The sequence below is a fragment of the Canis aureus genome, chromosome 32 (genome assembly GCF_053574225.1).
Source record: "Canis aureus isolate CA01 chromosome 32, VMU_Caureus_v.1.0, whole genome shotgun sequence".
Lineage (NCBI taxonomy): Eukaryota > Metazoa > Chordata > Mammalia > Carnivora > Canidae > Canis > Canis aureus.
The window spans coordinates 40,913,827-40,936,890 of record NC_135642.1 but is presented as its reverse complement, the minus strand read 5'-3'; the positions used below and the strand labels follow the sequence as shown (position 1 = coordinate 40,936,890).

The window sequence follows — 23,064 nt, the reverse complement described above, 5'->3', positions numbered from 1 at the left end:
ATAGAAAGCTGTAACTGTTTACCTGAACCTGGACTTTGGTGAACACAAAGCTTAGGATGAAAGCAAGGTCTAGAATCTAGAACTGAATTGTTTAGTCTGTGCCTCTCCATACTGCCAAGGACTGGAAGGTGAGGTGCTGGCATCCCATCCGGGTAGGAGTCTTGATTAGGCCTCTCAGTTTTCACAATAGAGCATCAGCCTTATCTCCTGCTTGTCAGGTGTCCAGAGCACATGGATCCATCCTTAGTCAGCAACATGGAATACCAGTCTTGAGTCATCTCTCTCTCAAGGACCAGGTCTGTAGCTGAGAGAGGTGGTATTTAGGAACTATTATTCTATTTTAGGGCCCTTTACCCTTAGACTTGCTCCCAGGAAACCCTTTATGTTTTCTAACACCTTTTTCTCGAAATCTAGCAACAAACATTGCTAGATTTAAACTGAGCATTTACTACAAGAAGACAGCCGGTCCTGTCCTGAGGGAGCTAGTCTTGCACCCTGATGACAGTAGCCCAAGTGGGTAGGACTCTAGCGGAGGTTTGGTATAGGGGTAGCAAGGGATCTGTATTCCTGTCTGGGAGGGGCGCTGTAGAGGCTGAGGTGGCAGTGAGGTAAGGGGACAGCAAGCCTGGCAGAAGAGGTGAGTGCAACTGATTCTTGAGAAGTAATTGGGGATTTTCCAGTGCATGAGAAAAGACAGGCATCCTGAGCAGAGGAATAGCATGTGCTAAAAGCACAAAGAGAAAGGCAGGCTCAGAGAGCTGCCAGCATGGTGTGGGAGGGAAGCACAGGAGAGGAGGGTAGAAGGGAGGGGAGATAAGGAAAGGCCTATGTGCCTCACTTTTGAGTTGGATTTTAGTTCATTGTGGTATCGATTGAATGATTTTTAGGAGGACAGTGACGCAGTCATACACTCATTTTAGTAGGACTGTGGCATAGAAGATAAGATCTGCCCATGTTTTTCATGTTTCCTTTATCTGTCCTGGCTTCCTGGAAGCTCAAGGCCAGGTTTGATCTATAGTTAAGACTGTTAGACTAATTTTCATGGTTCGTGTATTTGTTTTTTTTCACCTCTGCTTATAATTCATTGTTAACCTAGGAGGTTAACGATGTTATTAACCTCATCTATGTGTCATTGTTGTAAACCAGCCACCAATTTTTTTTGGAAAAAAAAGACTATAAATTCAATAAACTAAGAAATTGCTAAGCTTGGGTAACATGGTTTGCTGAAGTACTGTCTAATAACCTTGAACTATCTTACAGCACTATGTAGGAGGAAATGCAGCTTTAATTGGACAGAAATTTGCAGCCAACTCAGAGTTAAAGGTAGGTCAAATTCCCAAATTAAAACCTGTATCTTTCACTAGTGTTTCAATAATTTCAGGAGCAAGAATGAATATTCATCTTATGGACCACCTAGTATGTTCCAGACCTTAGGTCTCTTGTTAGGAGCCAGTATAGTAATAGTGAGACCGGAATAATAGCTAATGCTTCTTTAGTGCTTACTGTGTGCTGGACGGTGCTTTACATAGATAATCTCAGTTCTAGCAACAGCTGAGGCTAGTTGGTGCTGTGGTTGGTACTCCACGTGGAGCTTGAATCATAGAGGGTCACAACTAATCAGAAATGGAACTATTCTAACCTATGACTCTAGTGCCCACATTCTTTTTTTTTTTTTTAATTTTTATTTATTTATGATAGTCACAGAGAGAGAGAGAGAGGCAGAGACACAGGCAGAGGGAGAAGCAGGCTCCATGCACCGGGAGCCTGATGTGGGATGCGATCCCGGGTCTCCAGGATCGCGCCCTGGGCCAAAGGCAGGCGCCAAACCGCTGCGCCACCCAGGGATCCCCTAGTGCCCACATTCTTAAATACTTTATCACGTGATGGTTAAGAGGCTTTGGGCTCTGGAATCAGTATCCAGGACTGGGGAACACACAGTGATGGGAAAAAACATACTTGGCTGTGTTGATGAGCCTGAATCCAGAGTGTTGGAAATGAAGGCCTCTAGATAGAGGTCAGTAGAGCGGTGTCTTCAAGTCTTAAATCATTTGGTTTAAACAGAATTGAAAATGACTGCTATGTTCAAAATGACATGTGACTAAGAAGGTCCTCTGCTATGAGTTAAGTAGGTCTGAGGGGAGGAGGCCAGCAAGGAGTCCAACTGTAAAATGATTAAGGTTTGGATTAGAGCAGCCAGAAGGGGAGAAACATGTATCTAAAGCCTACTAAAAATGTATTCACTTCAGGTGTTATTAGGTGGCTCAGTCGGTTGAACGTTTTGACTCAGTTTCCACTTAGATCATGATCTCAGGGTTATGGGATTGAGCCCCACGTTGGGCTCCATGCTGGGTGTGGAGCCTGCTTAGATTCTCTCTCCCCCTCTCCCCCTTCCCTCCTGTGTGTGTGCAGTCTCCTCTTGCTGTCTCTCTCTCTCTCAAAATAAATAAATAAATAATAATAATAAAGAATAACTAAATAAATAAATAAATTGAAATCACTTGGTGCTAGACCGTATGTGAGGACAAAGAAGATAGGCTTGACAAAGATGATTCCAGAGTAAACAAACTTGAGAACTGCAGAATAGATGTGGCTACTGGTAACAGATGGGGGAAACCATGAATGGTCCTCAGGTTTGAGGGAACCAGCCTGAAAATAAAAATACGGGTCGGGGACACAGAATCAAAACCCTACAGATACCCTGAAATACAGATAATCAGCTGTTTAAGGGAAAAAACACATAAGGAGCCACACTACATCCAAGAGATGGATGTGCATAGGTGTAGAAAGTATATTAAAGTATGAATGTTGGCATTTTAATAAGAATTAAAGTTTTCATGAGATATTAGGGTGGAAAATAGAGATTTTTTTTTTTTTTTTTTTGCAGCCACTGTCTTTATAGGTGGTAATTAACTCCCAAGTAGAGATTAGAAATTCAGGGCTGACTTTCAGAAATACCAGTGGTTAATGGATAGAAAAGAAGATCAGTTTGAAGCTCATTGGAGCCCAGGCTCTTGCCATCAGAATCCTGGTCCCCAAAAGGCCATTCTCATGACCCTGAGAGGTAATTCTGGCCTCTGAGAGGACAACACCCTAGAAGTCCTAGGTGAATATAAGATTTACCTTTCAATACTGACCTCTTCAGAGGCCAGCATTTGCTGTTGGTTTCTTGAAAGGCTGGGCCTATAGCCAGTTCAATTGGAAGGCATCCTGGTAAAATAAGTCTGGCCTTTGTAGGAATTTGAGGAAAGAAAAGGGATATCTACACAATCCTTTCAACAATCTGAAGTAAGTAAGGTATTATCACCCTTTTACTTTTTTATTTTATTTTATTTTATTTTATTTTATTTTATTTTTTTATTTTAAAGATTTTATTTATTTATTCATAGAGACAGAGAGAGAGAGAGAGGCAGAGACACAGGCAGAGGGAGAAGCAGGCACCACACAGAGAGCCCAATGTAGGGCTCAATCCCAGGTCTCCAGAATCATGCCTTGGGCTGCAGGCGGCGCTAAACCACTACGCCACCGGGGCTGCCCCTATTATCACCCTTTTAAACATGAGTAAAGAGGTCCAGAGAGGTTAAGTAGTGTGCCCCAGGACACATAGCCAGGAAATGATTGAGCCAGGATTCAAACTTCGGCTGTGCCATGGCCTCGCCACCCCATACTGCTCTATTAGTTTAATCTGCTAAAATGCTTCTCTACATGGACAGAGTGATTATCTGAGAACAATCAGAGATTAAGGACTAGATATTTTCCAATTATAATAAAAATAATAGTTAACACTTACATAGCTCTTACTATACGTCAGGCACTGTTTTTAGTGGTTTGCATATGTTAATGTATTTAATCTTATAATGCCCTATAAGAGAAGTCTATTATTATCCTCATTTTGTAGATAGGAAAAATGAGGCACGAGAGAAGTTAGAACTGTTCAAGGTCATATACCTAGTAAGGAGTAGAGCTCAGAGTCCACACTTTTAATGGCCATGCTATATTGCATCTCAGAAGTCGACCCTGGTGAATATAGCAAAGGCAGATTTAGTGGACTAGAAACTAGATTTCAGGGGGAAAGAGTGCCTATAAAAAAATGTTTTTATGTTATTTAGCCAAGATTAGGAGTAGATGTTGGGTTTGGTCAAATGAAGAGTTTTCACTTTTTAGTTTGATATGTTGTAATTACATTGGTTTTCAAATGTTAAACTAACCTTGTATCCTTAGGATAAACCACACTTGGTTTTGATGTATTTTCCTTTTTATATATTGGTGGATTCAGTTTACTAAAATTTTGCTTTAAAAATTTGCATAGTTTCCATGGGGGATGCTGGTTTGTATTTTTCTTGTATATCTGCCTGGCTTTGGTATCAGGGTAATACCTTACAGAATGAGTTGGGAAATGTGTCAGTATTTTCTAAAAAGAGTTTATGTAGAATTGGTATGATACCTTTCTTAAATGTTTGTAGAATTCACCAGTGAAACCCTCTAGGCCTGTAGTTTTTGATGTGGGAAGGTTTTTAACAACAAATTTGATTTCTTTAATAGATCTGGAGAAATTCAGATTTTGTATTTTTTGAGTAGGCTCTAATAGTTTCATCTTTCAAGGAATTTGTCCATTTCATCTAATTGTTGAATTTATTGGCATAAAATTAATTGTAATATTTTCTTATCCTTTTTAAGATCGGTAGACTCTGTAGTGATGTTAACTCGCTCACTATTGATATTTGTAATTTGGGTTGTTTTGTTCCTGGGAAGTTCATCTTGGTTTTCTTTCTTTAATTGAAGGACAGTTGACAAACAATATTGCTTTCAGACATACAAGGTGGTGATTAGACATTTACATACATTACAGAATGATTGCCGTGATAAGTATAATCATCTGGCACTATACAAAGATATTATAATATTTTCTACTATATTTCCTATGTTTTCAATCCCTGTGACTTATTTTCAACTGGAAGTTTGTACCCTTTGATCCCCTTTACCAATTTTACCTATCCCCTACACCCTTCCTTCTGGCACCCATGAGTTTGTTCTCTGTATTTAGGACTTTTGTTTGTTCATATGTTTTGCTTTTTTAGTTTCCACATAGGAGTAAAATCATGTGGTATTTGTTCCTCTGACTTGTTCACTAGCATAATGTCCTGTAGGTCCATCCATGTTGTTGCAAATGGCAAGGTATCATTCTTTTTTATGACTGAGTAGTATTTTATCGTGTGTGTGTGGGGGGGGGTGGGTGGGTGGGTGTGTGTCCGTCCCAAATCTTTAACCATTCATCTATCAATGGTTATTAGGTTGCTTCCATATCTTTTGGCTATTGTAAATAATGCTGCAGTGAACATAGGGGTACATAAACCTTTTTTTTTTCTTTTTTTTTTTTAAGTAGACTTCATGACCAGCATGGAGCCCAACTCCAGGCTTGAACTCATGTCCCTGAGATCAGGACCTGAGCTAAGGGACACCTAAGTGGCTCAGCGGTTGAACACCTGCCTTTGGCCCAGGGTGTGATTCTGGAGTCCTGGGATCGAGTCCCACATCGGGCTCCCTGCATGGAGCCCGCTTCTCCCTCTGCCTGTTTGTCTCCTTCTCTCTGTCTCTCTCATAAATAAATAAATAAATAAAACCTTAAAAAAAAAAAAAGACCTGAGCTAAAATCAAGAGTTGGATGCTTAACCAACTGAGCCACCCAGGCACCCCATAAATATATCTTTTAGAATTAGTGGTTTCATTTTCTTTGGGTAAATACCCAGAAGTAGATATGCTGGATCATATGGTATTTCTATTTTTAACTTTTTGAGGAACTGTACTGTACTGTTTTCCACAGTGGCTGTACTAATTTACATTCCTGTCAGTGGTGTACATCAGTCTCTTTATATGCTTGTCAATACTTGATATTTCTTTTTGATACTGGCTATTCTGAAAGGTATGAGGTGATCTCTCATTATGGTTTTGACTTGTGTTGCATTTCCCTGATGATTAGTGATATTGAGCATCCATTTTGAGTTTACTTTTGTATATGATGTAAGAAAGTGGCCCGGTTCCATTCTTTTGCATGTAAATGTCCAGTTTTCCCAACTAATTTGTTGAAGAAACTGTTTTCTCCCCATTGTATTATATTCTTGCTTCCTTTGTCATATATTAATTGACCATGTAATCGTGGGTTTATTTCTGGGCTCTCTATTTTGTTCCATTGATCTCTTTTATGCCAGTACCATACTGTTTTGATTATTATAGTATTGTGTAGTATAGCCTGAAATCTGGGAGTGTGATTTTCCAGCTTTTAGCTATTCGGGTCTTTTCTGGTTCTATATAAATTTTAGTATTATTTGTTCAAGTTCTGTGAAAACATGTTATTGGTATAGCAAATAGGGATTGAATTGAATCTGTAGATTGCTTTGGGTAGTATGGGCATTTTAATGATATTAATCTTTGCATTTATTCATGTCTTCTTTGGTTTCTTTCATCAATATCTTATAGTTTTCAGAGTATAGGTTCTTCACCTCCTTGGTTAAATTGATTCCTAGACATTTTATTCTTTTAGAGTCAATTATAAGTATGATTTTTTTTTCCTTAATTTTTCTGCAAGTTACTGTTTAAAAATGCAACAGATTTTTGTGTATTTGTGTACTGCCACTTTACTGAATTCATTTATTAGATCCCACAGTTATTTGGTGGAGTCTTTGGGGTTTTCTATATGTAGTATTATGTCATCTGCAAATAGTGACTGTGTTACTTCTTCCTTTACAGTCTGCATGCCTTTTATTTCTTTTTATTCTCTGATTGCTATGGCTAGGGCTTCCAGTACTAGAATAAAAGTTGCAAGAGATGCATCCTTGTTTTGTTCCTGATCCATTGAGTATGATAGCTGTGGGTTTGTCATATATGATGGCCTTTATTATGGTGAGTTATGTTTCCAATGTACCCACTTTGTTGAAAGTTTTTATATTAATTTTGTCTTCTGATTGGTTGCAGAAATTAAACCATTCTTGCATCTCTGGAATAAATCCCACTTGGTTGTGGTGAACGATTCTTTTTTCTAATGTCTAGATTCTTGCCTTATTTTCCAGAGTCAGGATTTCTAACTATCTTGCCAGAACATGCGCATTTGAAATTTTATTGTTTTCTTTTTTAATCTTGTTTTATCCATCATTCTTAGCTGTTTTCTTTTTCAATTCCGGTTAGTTAACATATGGTGTAATATTAGTTTCAGTAGTAGAATTCTGTGAGTTTGTCACTTACATACAAAATTAACAGGCAGCCCGAGTGGCTCAGCGGTTTAGTGCCTGCTTTGGCCCAGGGCGTGATCCTGGAGACCTAGGATCGAGTCCCATGTTGGGTTCCCTGCATGGAGCCTGTTTCTCCCTCTGCCAGTGTCTCTGCATCTCTCTCTCTCTCTCTTTCTCTCTGTGTCTCTCATGAATAAATAAAACAAAAACAAAATTTACATACAAAATCCTCAGAAGTGTCTTCCTAATACCCATCCCCCATTTAGTCCATCCCCCTGCTCACCTCCCTCCAAGCAAACCTGTTTGTTCTCTATAGTTAAGAGTCTGTTTTATGATTTACCTCTCTCTTTTTTTACCCCTATGTTCATCTGTTTCATTTCTTAAATTCCACATATGAGTGAAATCATATGGTATTTGTCTTTCTCTGACATATTTCACTTAGTATAATATACTCTAGCTTCGTTCACATTGTTGCAAACGGCAAGATTTCATTTTTTTTTTATGGATGAGTAATATTCCATTGTGTGTATAGATACATACAACCCCCACGACTTCTTTGTCCATTTACCAGCCGATGGACATTTGGGCTCTTTCCATAATTTAAATATTGTTGATAATGCTGCTATAAACAGGGTGCATGTGTCTCTTTAAATCAGTATTTTTGTATCCTTTGGGTAAATTCCTAGTAGGGCAATTGTTTGGTCATAGGGTACTTCTATTTTTAACGTTGTGAAGAACCTCCATACTGTTTTCCAGAGTGGCTGTATCAGTTTGCATTCCCACCAACAGTGTAAGAGAATTCCCTTCTCTCTTGCATCCTGGCATTGTTCATTCTAGCCATCCTGACAGTTGTGAGGTAATAGCTCATTGTAGTTTTAAGTTGTATTTCCCTGATGAATGCTATTGAACATCTTTTCATATGTCTGTTAATTTTTTTTTTAAGATTTATTTATTTATTTATTTATTTATTTATTTTATTCATGAGAGACACAGAGAGAGAGGCAGAGACGCAGGCAGAGGGAGAAGCAGGCTCCATGCAAGGAGCCCGACGTGGGACTCAATCCCCGGTCTCTAGGATCCGGCCCTGGGCTAAAGGCAGCGCTAAACCACTGAGCCACCCAGGCTGCCCTTAAGATTTTATTTATTTATTTATGGGAGACATGGAGACAGAGGCAGAGACACAGGCAGGGGGAGGGGCAGGCTCCGTGCAGGGAGCCCGATGCAGGACTGGATCCCGGGTCTCCAGGATCACACCCCGGGCTGAAGGCGGCGCTAAACCACTGAGCCACCCGGCTGCCCATGTCTGTTAATTATCTGGATGTCTTCTTTGGAAAATATTCATGTCTTCTGCCCATTTCTGAACCATATTATTTGTTTTTTGTGTGTTGAGTTTGAGTTCTTTATAGATTTTGGATACTAACACTTTATCAGATATGTCATTTGTAAATATCTTCTCCCATTCTATAGGTTGCATTTTAGCTCTGTTGATTATTTCCTTCACTGTAGAAGCTTTTTATTTTGATGAAGTCTCCATAGTTCATTTCTGCTTTTGTTTCCCTTGCCTCAGGAGACATATCTAAGAAGTTGCTACGCCAATGTCAGAGGTTGCTGCCTTTGTTCTCCTCTAGGATTTTTATGATTTCAGGCGTCACAATTAAGCCTTTCATCCACTTGAATTTATTTTTGTGTATGGTGTAAGAGAGTAGTCCAGTTTCATTCTTTTGCATGTTGCTGTCCAGTTTACCCAACATGAAGAGTCTGTCTTTTTCCCATTGGGTATTCTTTCCTGCTATGTCGAAGATTAATTGACCGTACATTGTGGGTCCATTTCTGGGTTTTCTGTTCTCTTCCATTGATCTAAAAACATATCTGTTTTTATGCCAGTACCATATTGTCTTGATCACTAGAGCTTTGTTAAATACCTTGAAGTCTAGAATTGTGATGCTTCCAGCTTTACTTTGCTTTTTCAAGGTTGCTTTGGCTATTCGGGATCTTTTATGGTTCCATACAAATTTAGATTGTTTTAGCTGTGTGAAAAATGCTGGTGGTATTTTGATAAAGATTTCATTAAATGTGTAGACTGCTTTGGGTAGTATAGGCATTGTAACAGTAACAATATTTTGGTTCTTCCAGTTCATGACCATGGAATGTTTTTCCATTTCTCTGTGTCATTTCTATTTCTTTCATAGGTGTTCTGTAGTTTTCAGAGTACAGATCTTTTACCTCTTTGGTTAGATTTGTTCCTAGATATCTTACAGTCTTTGGTGCAGTTGTGTTAGACTTTCTGTTTCTTCCTGTTTCACTCTTGGAAGATCGTTTCTAGGAATTTGTCCATTTCTTCTAGTTTTTTGGCACATAATTTTTCTTAGTAGTCTCATAATCCTTTGTATTTCTGTGGTGTCAGTGGTGCCTTCTCTTTTTCATTTCTGATTTTATTTGAGCCTTTTTTTTTTTCTTGATAATTCTGGCTAAGAGTATATCATTTTTGTCTTTTCAGAGAACTAACCCTTAGTTTCACTGATCTTTTAGTCTCTCATTTATTTCTGCTCTGATCTTTGGTATCATTTCCTTTCTGCTAACTTTGGGTTTTGTTTGTTATCCTTTTTTTAGTTCCTTTAGGTCAAGGTTAAATTGAGTTTTTCTTATTTCTTGACATAGGCCGTATTATAAACTTCCCTCTTAGAACTGCTTTTGCTATGTCCCAAAGATGTTAAAATACTGTTTCCATTTTCATTCATCTCAGGTTTTGTGTTTTTTGTTTTTGTTTTATCTCAAGGTATTCTTTTTTAATTTCTTCTTTTATTTCTTTGTTGGCCCTCTGGTTGTTTAGTAGCATGTTGTTATGCCTCCATGTGTTTGGTTTCCACTTTTTTTTTCTTGGAATGGATTTCCATTTATCATACCATTGTAGTCTGAAAAGATACCTGACCATAAATAGGAAGAATATCACAGGTATGGTCAGCGTTCAGGGGTTTGGTTCCCAGATTGTATCTCTCTCCCCTCTGTCCTTCTCAGTAAGTCTTTTTTTTTGTGTCTTTGACATGGAAGAGTTGTTCTCCAAATCCTCAGGTTGTTCTCAGAGAGGGATGCTCTCTATGTAGTTGAAGCCTCCGTGTCTCTGTGGGAGGAGGTGAGCTCAGGATTTTTCTATTCTGCAACTTCCCTTTGTGATTTTTTTTTCTCGATCAGTTTGCTTAGAGGTTTATCAATTTTATTGATCTTTTCAGTAAATAATGAGTTTTAGGTTTCATTGTATTTTCTGTTTTTTTTTTTTTCTTTTGTATTTCATTAGTTTTGTTTTATGTTGTTTAACTTGCTCTTCTTTTTCTAGCTTAAAGTAGAACTTGAGGTCATTGATTTGAGACTTTCTTGTTCTCGGATATAGGTGTTTAGTGATATAAATTTCCCCTTAAGTACTTCTTTAGCCATTTCAGATTCTGATACATTGTAGTTTTATTTTCATTCAATTCAAAGTGCTTTCTAATAATCCTGTGATTTCTTAAAATGGGCTATTTGATAGCCCATCCATGAACTATTAAGTCTGACATCTTGCTCTTTGTTTTCTGTTTGTCCCAACTCTTCCTTTTTTCCTTTTTCTGCACTCTTTTTGAGTTATTTTTCTGTGCTTTCATATTATCTTCTCTCGCTTATTAGCTATAATTCTTTGTTATTTTAGTGGTTGTTTTAAGAGTTCTCATGTATGTGTTTAGCCATCATAATCTATTGTCAGGGATCGTACCTCATTTATAATTTGAGTACTTTATAATGAATAGGTGCTTCCATTTCTCTTCTCTGGTCTTTATATTGTTATTGTCATATGATTTTCTTCTGTGTCTATTGTAAACCTCATTCTGTGTTGTTAATATTGCTCTTTAAACAATTGATTAAATCTCTCTTTTAGAGAGATTTAAATATGTAGTTACCCAGAGTTACTATTTCTGGTGCTCCCCCATTACTCTGTTTAGATTTTTATTTCCATCTGGCATCAGTTTCCTTCTGCCTGAAGGATTTCCTTTAACATTTCTTATCGTGCAAGTCTGCTGCTGATGAACTCTTTCAGATTTTTGTAATATCTGGAAACTCTTTTAGGGTAATTTGATGCGGCATTTGTAGGTCTTACTGAGTTTGGTTTCTTTCCTGTTAGGGATCACTGTCTTTTGTTGCTAAATGTCCAGATGTTTTGAAAACCATCGTTTCATATATTTTGTCTGTTTGTTGTTGTTGTTTTGGGCAGGTGGTAAATTTGGCCCATGTTCTCTCATCTTGGAGGGTGAAGTTTGGCCAGGAATTAGAGAAAAGAAGTAAAGTGGTAGCTGTACAAAAGCAGTTAGCAAGTAAAATGCCTTTTGAAGCTTCTGGGAGGAGCATATTAAATCCACAGTGGTGGTGATCATCTCTGAGGACTTTCCTTAGTGACCCCTGTCTAAGCCCCGTTGTTTGGTAGTTTTGAGCATGTTGGCTTGGCTTGAGTGGGATCCAGAGTTTGCATGGCAGGAGCAGCAGCTTTTTGGAACTGAGGAACAGCAGCAGATGTGAAATAACTTCTAGAAGAAACAGCCAGGGAGAGACCCAGGTTGGAGTCGAAGAAAGGGTTTGGGAAAAGTTGGAGAGTACCTCCCCACAGCTTGGTGAATTGAGGTGCTCTTTAATTCTTATCTATGGAAGACTTTTCTGCTCGCATAACAGCTGAGTATAATGGGGAGGCTGATCCCACAAATTAGGTCCTGTGATTAGGGAGCATAATGTGATCGTGAGGCTCTTTTCTATACCATGTAAAATTCAGACAGAATTGTTTTCATCTGACTGTTCTGAGCAGACAACGTCCCGTATCTGTTTGCCTACATAGGATGAGTGAGTAATGAAAAGAAAATGGGGGTGGGGGTGTCTTTGTTTGGTTAGCCATAACAACAAAGTGCCATCGGCTGGGTGGCTTCAACGACAAAAATTTATTTTGGCACAATTTTGAGGCTGGAAAGTCCAACTTCGGGGATCCAACAGAGTCCAGTTTCTGGTGAGGACTTCTTTCCTAGCTTGCAGTCACCTTCGGGTGTGTCCTCACATGGCCTATCTTCAGTGGGTGTGTTGGAAAGAGAGATCTCGCTCTCCCTTTTCCTTTTCTTATGAGGCCACCAATCCTACTGGATTAGGACCCTCCTCCCCTATATGACCTCATCTGACCTTAATTACCTCCTAAAAGCCCTATCTCCAAATACTGTCACATTGGCAATTAGCCTTCAACCTAAGAATGTGGGGGTTGGGGGACAAATATTCCGTCACTTGCAGAGTGTATGATTCCACAGCTACATAGGCATCTAACAGGTGTGATTCGAGTCTTTAGTCAACCCCTCATTTCTGGTGGCCATTCTCTCCAGAGGCCCAAGCCCTGGTAAAAGCCCCTTTTATGACATACCTCCAGACCAAAAGCTTTCAGAATTAGATTTGAATTCTAGTGTCTTGTTGAAATGGATAGAAGTGGCCTGGACATACCTTTTCAGTTACTGTCAATTCTGTAGGAAAATGATGGGTCTCCTGACAGATTTCCTGTATCTTGTCTCCAGGTGCTTCTTTGTGGCCCAGTTGGTCCAAAGCTGCATGAACTTCTTGATGATAATGTATTTGTTCCACCAGAGTCGTTGCAGGAAATGGATGAGTTCCACCTTATTTTGGAATATCAAGCAGGTAAGAGAAATGAGTAAGTAACGGTATGAGACTAGGCGGGGGACTGTGTGTTGTCCAGCTGAGGTGTGACTGTGCTAGAAATTTATCTTTGTAAATTGGCAGGACCTTTTCTTGCCTGACCGAAGGTTTCCTGACCTGGTTCTGCTGAGCTGATGCTGGCCATTGTCTTGAGAATAGAGAGAATTTGAGCACTGAAGAAAATTCTGAGATCTACAGACAGAACTGATCTGAACCCTGGAAATATCAGGCTATAGGAAAGCTGGCATCTTGAATCAAAATGAAAATGTATTAAACACACATGTACAAAGTTTTTCTTTCTTACTAAGGAAAGAGAAGGGCATGTAACATCTGTTCAGCATGGTGCTGGATTCTGCTCCAGGCTTTTCTGGCCAACTGTTCCAAGCTGCTCAGGATTGATTCCAAGCCCCTGGCAAACTTCCTTTGAAGCATTTTATTTTCCCTTGGGTGTGTAAGTGGAAGAGTTTGTATTTAACAACACTTATATTATTTCCCATTATATACTGTTCCGGTGTTCATCAATCCAAATCCGGCCCATCCGGTGTCCCTCCCAGAAGATTTTGTGTGTTACGTAGACTACAGATCTGATTCTTAGAGAACCCTAAATACCTAAACATATTTTAACTGTTTATCTAATTCTGTGTATTTGCTGTTGTCTCTTTCCTTTGCTTAGAACTCCAGACTCTTGAAATTCTGACTCAACACATTATTAACTCAAGTTAAAGACTCAAATATCTAAACAGACTGATTGGTCCCTTAAAACACTGCTTAATAGGCTCAGTGAACTGCTTCCAAGTCGATCAAGAGAACCTCACCTCCTAGAGTAATTACTGTAAGATAGGAAATAGAGTCCTTCTCGAAAGTTAGGCTTTCTCCATGTTCAAGAAAGGAATTGTGTCTGGTTATCTTTCGGGTGCTTATTGGAATCAGGAAGTTAGGAAGGGCTAAGCTGTGAACTTTATGAACAAAAGATTGCTGTAGACAGTTCACATTTAATCATATGCAAGTTTTGAGTTTCTCAGAAACTCTTCCTGCCTGAAGATTGTGGTAAAGGTTCACAGGTACTGAGGGCTTCTTCATGAAAGGCATGAATGGGACTGTTGACTGGAAGGGTCTAGAAGAGCTAAAGATGTGCCTTGCAGGTGCTGCTGCTGCCAGTCCCAGGTTCCCTTCCCTTGCACCCTGCAGGTGCGCACATCATGACCCGGAGACCTCTCTGGTTCCTGGTTTCTGTCATTTTCCCTGGTCACTGCAGGGAAAGAGGAGAGACTGCTCTCTTCAACCAGATTTTCCTGTTGGATGTGACAGTTGTGCCATATGTGGAGGGAAGAAGACGGCACAGCTTATCCTGAAAGGAGACTGTCTCCATCCTTGGGCTTATAAACCCCACACTTTAGTTTTTCTGTTGTGTGCCTAACTTTGTTAGTACAAAGCAGGGCCCCCCATTAAACTTCCTGTGAAGTTACATTTTCACCGGTCTCTAGAGGGAACTCAGTCTGGTGGCAGAAAACATCGGGTCATTTGTCTTAACAGAAATCCATCCCCAGCTTCTCACAAATTTAGATGACTAAATTCCCAGAGGGGATTTGTCCCCAATCGTTTCCTCCCTTTCCTCTACCAGACTTGCCCAAAGAAACCTATTTTCAGATTTCGGGCCGGGGACCCACACGCCACTATGTAGGTTTTGCTGACATAGTGGCCAAAGGTCAGGACGGTAAACTGAGAGAAGGGATGGCTCAGAGAAACACCTTCTGAGCTCTGAGAACAGGGGGGCGTTGAGGCTCCAGGCTTGCCCGGTCTGCGTTCCAGTCATTTCGCCTCTGGGACTGCTCGGTTGTCCTGTGTCCTGTGGGAACAGCCAGGGAGCAGCCCTCTGCTTCTCTCCATGTTTCTGCTTTGCAGAGGCCTGTTTATTTTGCCTCTCTTTTTCCCTGAGGAAATTCAATTACTTTGAATGCTGCATGTCTCTCGTTCCCTGGGGTGAGTTAGGCAGTGCTTCTCAGAGGCTACACCCCGGGAGGGGCAGGCCCCGGTCTTGCCCTCAGGAGGATACTGATGTGGATTTCTCCCCTCCTGTGGAGTCTTGTCAGTGGGGGAGATGTTGGATTTGGAGTCCTACCTGTATTCTCTGTTGTCACAGGCATGGAAGTCCTCAGTCCTCTCGTTCGCTTATTCTTTGCTCATCCATTTGTTCCCATGCTGCGTGCAGGGGCAAGGCAGGGGGAGCTGGTGACGGAAGGCGCGGGCCCTGCGGGTGATTACCGAATCGTGTGCCTCGCCCTTGAGAGGGCCCAGGGGAGGAAGCAACTGAGTCTGATGGGGTTGGCAGAGTTAGGAAAGGGTTCTCAGGGCAGGCGTCCTGGCTTTGGGTCTTTGAAGATAGAGCAGGGTCGGAGTGTTGCCCTCAGCTGTGTGGACCATGATTGTGTGTTTTCTCTGGATAAATGATAAAACGAGGGCCACGGATTAAAGGAACATGGCATTGTGACCAACGTAACCCTTGTGCTGGGGTTTAGTAAATAGGAAATGTCTTTTTCTGCTTTCATAGATTTTTATAGAAATGACCCACATATAAAATGTTTTTTCGAAGAATGGATTCAGTAAAGCTGAACTCAAAGTACAGGAAATTTGGGCTCTCCCAGCCTTGACACTTGCTCCAGAATAAGGCCTGCCCTCGCCCCCACATTCCCTGTGGAGAGGGAGGGCTTCTGTTTGAAGAGGCCTGTTGCAGGAAGGAGGAAGGCCTGTGCTGACCACAGTTAACGATCAGCCTGCAATATGCGGAAACCCTCTGCTGTGGTTTGTCTGCCTCGGGGACAGACTTTCTGAAGGAATGTCCAGTAACTGATAGAAACCAGTGAAAAACTAGGTTTCGGTGTATGAGCTCTAACTCTGTAAATGAGCTGAGTCCTTTACTTGGAGGGAAAGCTATATAAACCCACATCGTGAATCCTTGCCCCTCAGTCTCTGGAAGCACCGCCGTGCTGGCTGGGGGGCAGGAGGAAGTGCCCTAAGCAGTCGCAAAGCCTCGATGGCCCTTGCACTGACTGAGTTTGAAGATTTTCTGCCGAGTGTTGGGAGAAGAAAGAGCACTGCACTTAATAAAACCTCCGGTTATAAGGCTTCACCAAGTGAGCCTGGGGAAGGCCCCTGTCGCTGGTCCCGCTTTAGGACCCCAGCCATAGCGCGTTCCTCTGGAATGCTTGGCAGCTATGGGGTCTTTATGGGTGGTTCCCCCACTCCCCCCACCTCCCGTACATCAGGATCTCCAGCAGTGCGTCCCACCCCCTGCACATGTAAAACTCATTTCCCCAGGAGGTTTTGCTGCACAGCCTAGGAGGGAGAGTCACTCCTGTGGGTGGGCATAGATCCCAAACTCCTACCCCCACCAGAAGACCCAGCCAAGGGTGGATCTGGCCGCCTCTGCTTGGATCAGTGTAGCAGATGCTGAGTGGGCATTCCCGCAGGGGCCTGTGACGAGTACTGCGAGGATCAGACGCGTACGGTGTTCCCTTCAAAGAGCTGGGGTTCTATTTGGAGAGATGTGGCGTGATGTGTGAAAAGTTAAGCAAAGGTGTAAGTTTGAATACTCGTTCAGAACAGTAGGAGAGAGAGCGCAAAACAAAATGATATTCACCAAACCATGTGAAAGGAAATCTCTGTGGATGCTCCAAGTGGTGAGAGTGCACCAGGCTGGAGCAGTCAGCGGCCACTTAGGGAGGAAGTAGCACTTGAACTTGGTCTTGAGTTGTCATTATTGCAGAGCAGCTCGCTCAGAGGAGACGACAGCAGCTAGATGCTCTTACCTCCTGGATCAAGTGCCAGGAAACCACCAAAGAGGAGGAGTAGGGCGGAGGGGCTGCCATCAGCAAGACTCTTGGAATTCTAGCCTCTGTAGGTCCCAGCTGCATGAAGGGGGCTCGGGGCCCCTCTCTGAGGTGGGAGTTGCTTCGAGAAAGGTAGTGTGTCCTGTATATAGGGACGTGCACAGTGTGCACTGAATGCTGGTATTTGGAAGTCATGCTACTGTTCTGTGACCAGGAAGGGACACGGGCGTCCTATATCTGAGAGCTCAGCGGGCAGTAGAGCTTTCCTGGGAGTACTTTTCCAGCCCCTGACAAAGGCACAGATAGCCCATGCTGTATTTTGTTGGGTTGGGGTTGGGTTTTGGTTGATTGGTTTCCTTACTGACCGCCGTCCTCCTGGCTGCAGCGTCGTGCTTGGCTAAGCCATCGTGGCTGGCCTCCACTCAGCCAGAAGCCCGCCTGCCCAGAGCCAGGGCTCCAGTGAGGCCCCGTCCAGCCCCCACAGCTAGGAGACTTAAAGCCTCTTCCTTTTCTTCCCATTGTGTCAACTGGGCTTTTCTAGGGGAGGAGTGGGGCCGGTTAAAAGCTCCCCATGCCAACCGATTCATCTTCTCCCACGACCTCTCCAACGGGGCCATGAATATGCTGGAAGTGTTTGTGTCTAGCCTGGAGGAGTTTCAGCCAGACCTGGTGGTCCTCTCTGGATTGCACATGATGGAGGGACAAAGCAAGGAGCTCCAGAGGAAGAGGCTCTTGGAGGTAATAGCACTGTCGCAGAATTTCACAGATCTCAGCTGGCACTGTCCCTGTTTCTCCCTCTCTTGGTGTCTGCAGCTCATGCTGCCTGGTCCTAGGTCCTGGCCTCCCCGGGACGATGCCCCGATTAACCGCAGCCGCTCTGATGCCGGCCTCCTGCTGCGGGGCGGCGCCTCCTGCTGGGGTGGCGGCAGCTCGGGTAGGACAGGTCAGAACCTCCTCCTGCCTGAGCCTCTGTGCCCTGTGCGACGCGGAGTGTGGCTCCAGCCATGGTGTGTGTCGTCTGCATCCTGCGTGTCGTGCGTGTCGTCTCTTCACACCAGCTGTGCTGCGGTTCCTCAGTTTCTCAGCCTGGGCCCCCCGGGAATAGGCTGCTCCCTGAGCCCACGGGGGCGGCTCTTGGTGCCGGTCGGGAGGGGCGTCCCTCATCCCTTGTCTGGAGGCTGCGGTGACCCCCGGGGCTTAGAGCTTTCATGATGATGCAAAAAAGGCAGTGACCAGAGGTACCACGTCTCGGCCTCAACCCTTTCTTCCCTCCTGCGTGAGTTCTGTTTCTAATGGCACCACTGCACTCTTCTCTCCGCAGGTCGTGACCTCCATTTCTGACATCCCCACTGGTGTTCCGGTTCACCTGGAGCTGGCCAGTATGACCAACAGGGAGCTCATGAGGAGCATCGTGCATCAGGTAAGCACAGGGGCAGCGCGTGCAGCCTTCTGAGGGTGAGCCCTCACCCTCAGGAGGCCTTGCAGGGAAGTGCCCTTGTCCCGTGGGGCCAGCTCTTGGGGCCCAGGGGCCGGCTCACTGAGGTGTGGATGTTCTGTTGCTCAGAGCTGGGTCTGTGGAGAATCCAGATAAGGAACCAGAGCCATCCTGGAATAGCATCTCCCACTAGGTTGGAAATCTGTCCGCATAACTGATGGATTTGTGGGTCCTGTTTCTCCTGGAATAAAGAAGTTGGATGTGAATGGTTTTTGCAGTAGGACCCAAAGGAGAAAACCGAAAGCCCAGTTCAACTGCTTTAAATTGAACTTCTAGAAGTTCAGAGGAGAGGAACTTTGGGGGAGCTTTACTCCCTCACCACCAGGCACCCAGGTGTCCGACTCCTGCCTCCGGGCGGCCGCGGTGATTAGATAGACCTGGGAGTACAGTGCTTCAGAGGACAGGCTTTGGGAGCCGGGGTTGGAATGCCAGCTTCGCCGCTCTCTGGCTTTATGAACAAAAGCAAGTTATATAACCTTTTATTTTATTATTATTTAATTTTTCTAATGGGTGACACATTCATATGGTCAAACCCCAGTAGTACTAAGATACACAGTGAAGTCTCCCTCCTACCACCTGTACCCTTGGCTTCGTCCTTGTGCTCCAGAGTCACTGTACAAATAGAAGCAAACATGGGAATATTTCCTTAATGTTTGGTCCCTTTTTATCCCAAAAGATAGCACAGCGCACAGCATATAGACAGTTGTGCATGTTGCTTTCTCTCACTGATTGGATTTTGGAGGCCTTTTCTCCATCATCACTGGGTCACATCCTGTCTTTGCACAGCCAGGCAGTGAAAGGGAGTATGTGGGTTCCCCAGGCTAGTCCCCCTGCACCGTCTCGGTGGGCATCTTGGTTCTGTCCTTTGCTGAACCAAACAGGAGTGCAGCAGAGAACCTTGTACGTTCCCCGGGAGCAGGTCTGTATGTCTGATGAATTCGCAGGAGTATGGCTGCTGGGAGAGCAGAAAAGGTCTTCGTGAGTTTAATGCCGCCAGCAAGCCCTCCGCGAGAGCTGTCCCATTCACCTCCACTAGAACTCTTTACAAGTGCTATTTCCTCATATCCTTGCCACCAGGACGTGGTTAGAAGCAGGCATTCTTTGACCAGTCTGACAAGTGAAAAACATATGAGACTAGTTGTGGGTTGTTTTAATAGACTTTACTTTTTAGGGCAGTTTCAAGTTCATGGCAAAAGTGAGTAGCATGTGGTGAGCTCCCATGTACCCTGCGACACACACCTGCCGCCTCCCCCACTGTTGGCACCCTGCTGCCCATGGTGTCGCCCACAGTGTTGCTGCCGTGAGTGCCCAACCCTGCGCTCGCACGGTCACTGCCCACAGTCCGTGGTTTACGTGAGGGTTCACACTTGTTTTCCAGTGTAGTTTTTTTTTTTTTTTTTGAAAGATTTTATTTATTTATTCATGAGGCACACACAGAGAGAGGCAGAGACACAGGCAGAGGGAGAAGCAGGCTCCTTCAGGGAGCCCGATGCAGGATTCAATCCTGGGACCCCGGGGTCATGACCTGAACCGAAGATAGACACTCAATCGCTGAGCCACCCAGGCGTGCCTCAGGATAGTTTTTAATTTAAATTTCTCTTCTAAGGTTATCTTTCCACTTTTTAAAAAAGCCATGTTAATTTCATTTTCTGTGTATTTGTGCAACCTTTCCGCGCCTCAGTCCTCGTATCTGTAAAACGGTAGATGCGGTGGCTCCCCTTAAGACTAAAACAGGCTCAGTGGCTCCTGTTCAGACCCTGTTGTAGTTACTACTAAATGCGGTCTTCCCTAAGCCTCTCCTTGCTTCTTGGAGTTGTGTCCACAGCACCACGTGACCCTGTGTGTTGCTAGGGCCTTGGAACCGAGAGCCCTGTCCCACCAGTGGGCAGAGGGTCTGCTGTGCGCGCAAAGTCTAAAGCCAGGCACCATGGACAGAAATAGGAACTAGGTGCCCCTCTGCCCTTTGTCTCCCAAGTGATCGTGAAGGTGTGATTAGAGGTGTAGCCAAAGCAATGACCTGTGACCATCGCTTCCCTGGTGGAGAGTCTCGTGGGAAGGACAAAAGACACCGTAGTGCCTGCCTTCCCTGACCGTCGTCACTGGCTGTGTCCTCAGGTCTCTTGAGAGCCGCGTGTCCATCAGAAAGAGACTTCCGTTGTGTTTCTGTTAGCAGGTCTTTCCTGCGGTGACTTCCCTGGGGCTGAACGAACAGGAGCTATTGTTCCTCAGCCAGGCGGCGTCTGGACCTCACTCCTCTCTCTCTTCCTGGAACGGCGTCCCCGACGTGGGCATGGTCAGTGACATCCTCTTCTGGATCTTGAAGGAACACGGGAGGAGTAAAGGCAGAGCCTCAGACCTCACCAGGATCCATTTCCACACGCTGGTCTACCACATTCTGGCAACCATAGACGGACACTGGGCCAACCAGCTGGCGGCCGTGGCGGCGGGAGCACGTGTGGCTGGGACACAGGCCTGCGCGACAGAAGCCATAGACGCCAGCCGAGTGTCCCTGCGGGCACCCCCCGAGTTCATGACTTCCCGTTCGGAGGCGGGCGCCAGGATCGTAATAAACCCCAACGAGCCAGTAGCAGAGTGGCACAGGGAGGGAATTTCCTTCCACTTCACCCCAGTACTGGTGTGTAAGGATCCCATTCGAACGGTGGGCCTCGGAGATGCCATTTCTGCCGAAGGCCTCTTCTATTCAGAAGCCCGCCCTCACTCCTAGGAAGGTGGCTGTGGGTGGTTTTTCTGGAGGAGAGCTACTCGATCTAAGAGTTACAGGAAAAATAGGAGGAGGGCTGTCCAAACAGTTTCTATATCTAATTGAAAGATAGCCAAAGAAACAACAGATTCAACTGTATCAGATACATTCCAGCCTGTTGACAATTACACAGAAACATTTCAGGTTTTAATCAGAATTCAGCTATCTACTAACAAGACTGGATTTTTTTTTTTTTTTTTTATGTTGTGTGTTAAGAGGGGTAAAACTTGATCCCCATATCCCCATCTTACGCAGCGTTGTCAAGTACTTCAGGCCCGCCTCTGGAGAGCACGTCAGCTGGAGAAAGCCCTGCCCCTTCGCCAGGTGCAGAGGCGCATGCTCACTCACCCGTCCTCCCCGTCTCCCGCGAGGCCCAGCGTGAGCGTCTCGTGTTCCCTCTCTGCTCTGCGCTCATGGGCAGGACCGTGATGTCCCTTCAGTGTTACAGTGAAAATATTTCGTGAGCACTCCTGAGTCTTCTGCTCTCAAACTTAAGACAGAGCCACACATAAGGACAACACCGTCGCTCTGTGCTCCGCTGTCACAGCAGAGGCCGGGAGCCTGGCTCACCTACGGGGCGGCCTCGGGGGGCCTCTGAGCTCCGCCCTCCTGCCCCAGCTCCCGGGGTGGTCGGTGGCTGGTCCGAGGCCGCCTCATCCCCCGGCCCTGGACGTGCTTTCCACAGTGGAAGACTGATCTTTGTTCGTTCTGATCCTTGAAGGAATTTGCTTTTACAACTGGAATATGCTTGTGTGTGTGTAACCGGTCATGTTTGTTTGATGTTGACCCACCACATCCATTAAAAAGTTTTACCTCATCAGAGCCCCAGGATCATGAATAAATTGGTCACACGTTACGTATTTATTTTTTTATAAGTCAAGGAGACTTCTGTGTGCTTTTAAATCTATTAAAAACAATTTACATTTCAGGAATCCTCAGTCTACTTGTGATTGATTCCGTTTCTCCCACCACCGCTCCGGAGCCAGATGAAGTAGGAATCCCTGTGATCCTGACGAGGCCGTGTGTTGCTCTGCTCTCAGGTGCTGGTCTCGCCTCGCGCTGAGCCCGAGCTGAAGGTCTCCTGTTGGTTTAAGGTGATGAGAAGACCGTAGTGTCAAGTAGCCAAGCCGGTACGAAACCGCGGTTTGAAAGAGCAGGATGAGCCTTCTCGGTTGTTCGAGGAGCAGTCTGAACATGGCAGCGGGGCAGGCCCGCCCGGCTGTGGGGCCGAAGGAAAGGCCTCGTTACTCCTTCAAAGACCGCGTAAGTCTAGAGCTCGAAAGTCAAAGCAAGTAGCTTATAAAGGAAATTTCTGGCCCCTCCCTCACCAGTCTCTGCCTCCAAGCTCCATTAAAAATTAAACACCCAGCGTCTAGCCTATTTGTATCAGAAGGGCTTAAGACAGAAGAGATTCTGTTTTCTCATCACGTAAACCGTTGGGAACCCAACGACTGCGAGCCCGGAGGTGTTTTCCGGGACTTTTCCCCCTTCTGCCTCGAGCTGTGGCTGCCCTGCCCCCGCCCGGGGTCCCAACACGTTCGCAAAGCAGACGTCAGTGAGGGCAAGCACTGGGGCCTTAGAGCAGTGCTTTTCAAAAGCTGGGCCTTGAAGTACTTCTAGTCACTAAATCAGTGTGGTGGGGAACACGAAGTGTCAGCGCGTCAGGCTGAGGGGCAAGTGTGACTTCCTGCTCCTGAAGCTTTATGTGTGTCTGGCGAACGTGCGTAGCTAGGCCGTCGTGCCCCTCAGAACGGCCCACCCTCGAGAAGGCAGCTAGGCTTTGGAAGGAAGACGGGATGTCAGCCGACAGGCTTCGTGGAGGGGAGCTGGCAGGGCCGGACAACCCGCAGGCAGGGCCGCAGCCTCCAAACTGCTCCACAAAGCTTCCCACGTGATACGACGAAGGTTGAAATCCCGTGGAGCAGGATAGGGTGCCGGTGAGCCGGGGGCCTCCCTACCAATGTTCTCACGCTCACTCTTCCCTTGAAATGGTTTCACCCCCGCCGCCTCCCGGAAAGGGCGAGGTGCCAGCACAGGAAGCACAATCGGGATGAGAATTTGGCC

General features: G+C 44.7%; 1 protein-coding gene across 2 annotated transcripts in view; it reads left to right on the top strand.

Annotated features, from left to right (window-relative positions):
• Positions 1-21,856, top strand: part of ADPGK (ADP dependent glucokinase) — a 32,556-nt gene extending 10,700 nt beyond the window's left edge. Inside the window, exons 3-7 of one of the 2 annotated variants that reach the window (XM_077881790.1) lie at positions 1,261-1,323; positions 12,779-12,899; positions 17,286-17,482; positions 18,066-18,164; positions 20,413-21,856. In XM_077881790.1, coding sequence (XP_077737916.1) covers positions 1,261-1,323; positions 12,779-12,899; positions 17,286-17,482; positions 18,066-18,164; positions 20,413-20,964 — 1,032 coding nt within the window. In that variant the 3' untranslated portion in view covers positions 20,965-21,856. Of the gene's footprint in view, positions 1-1,260; positions 1,324-12,778; positions 12,900-17,285; positions 17,483-18,065; positions 18,165-20,409 lie in introns of both variants that reach the window. The other variant, XM_077881788.1, reaches the window with a different exon arrangement.
• The last annotated feature ends 1,208 nt before the right edge of the window (positions 21,857-23,064 follow it).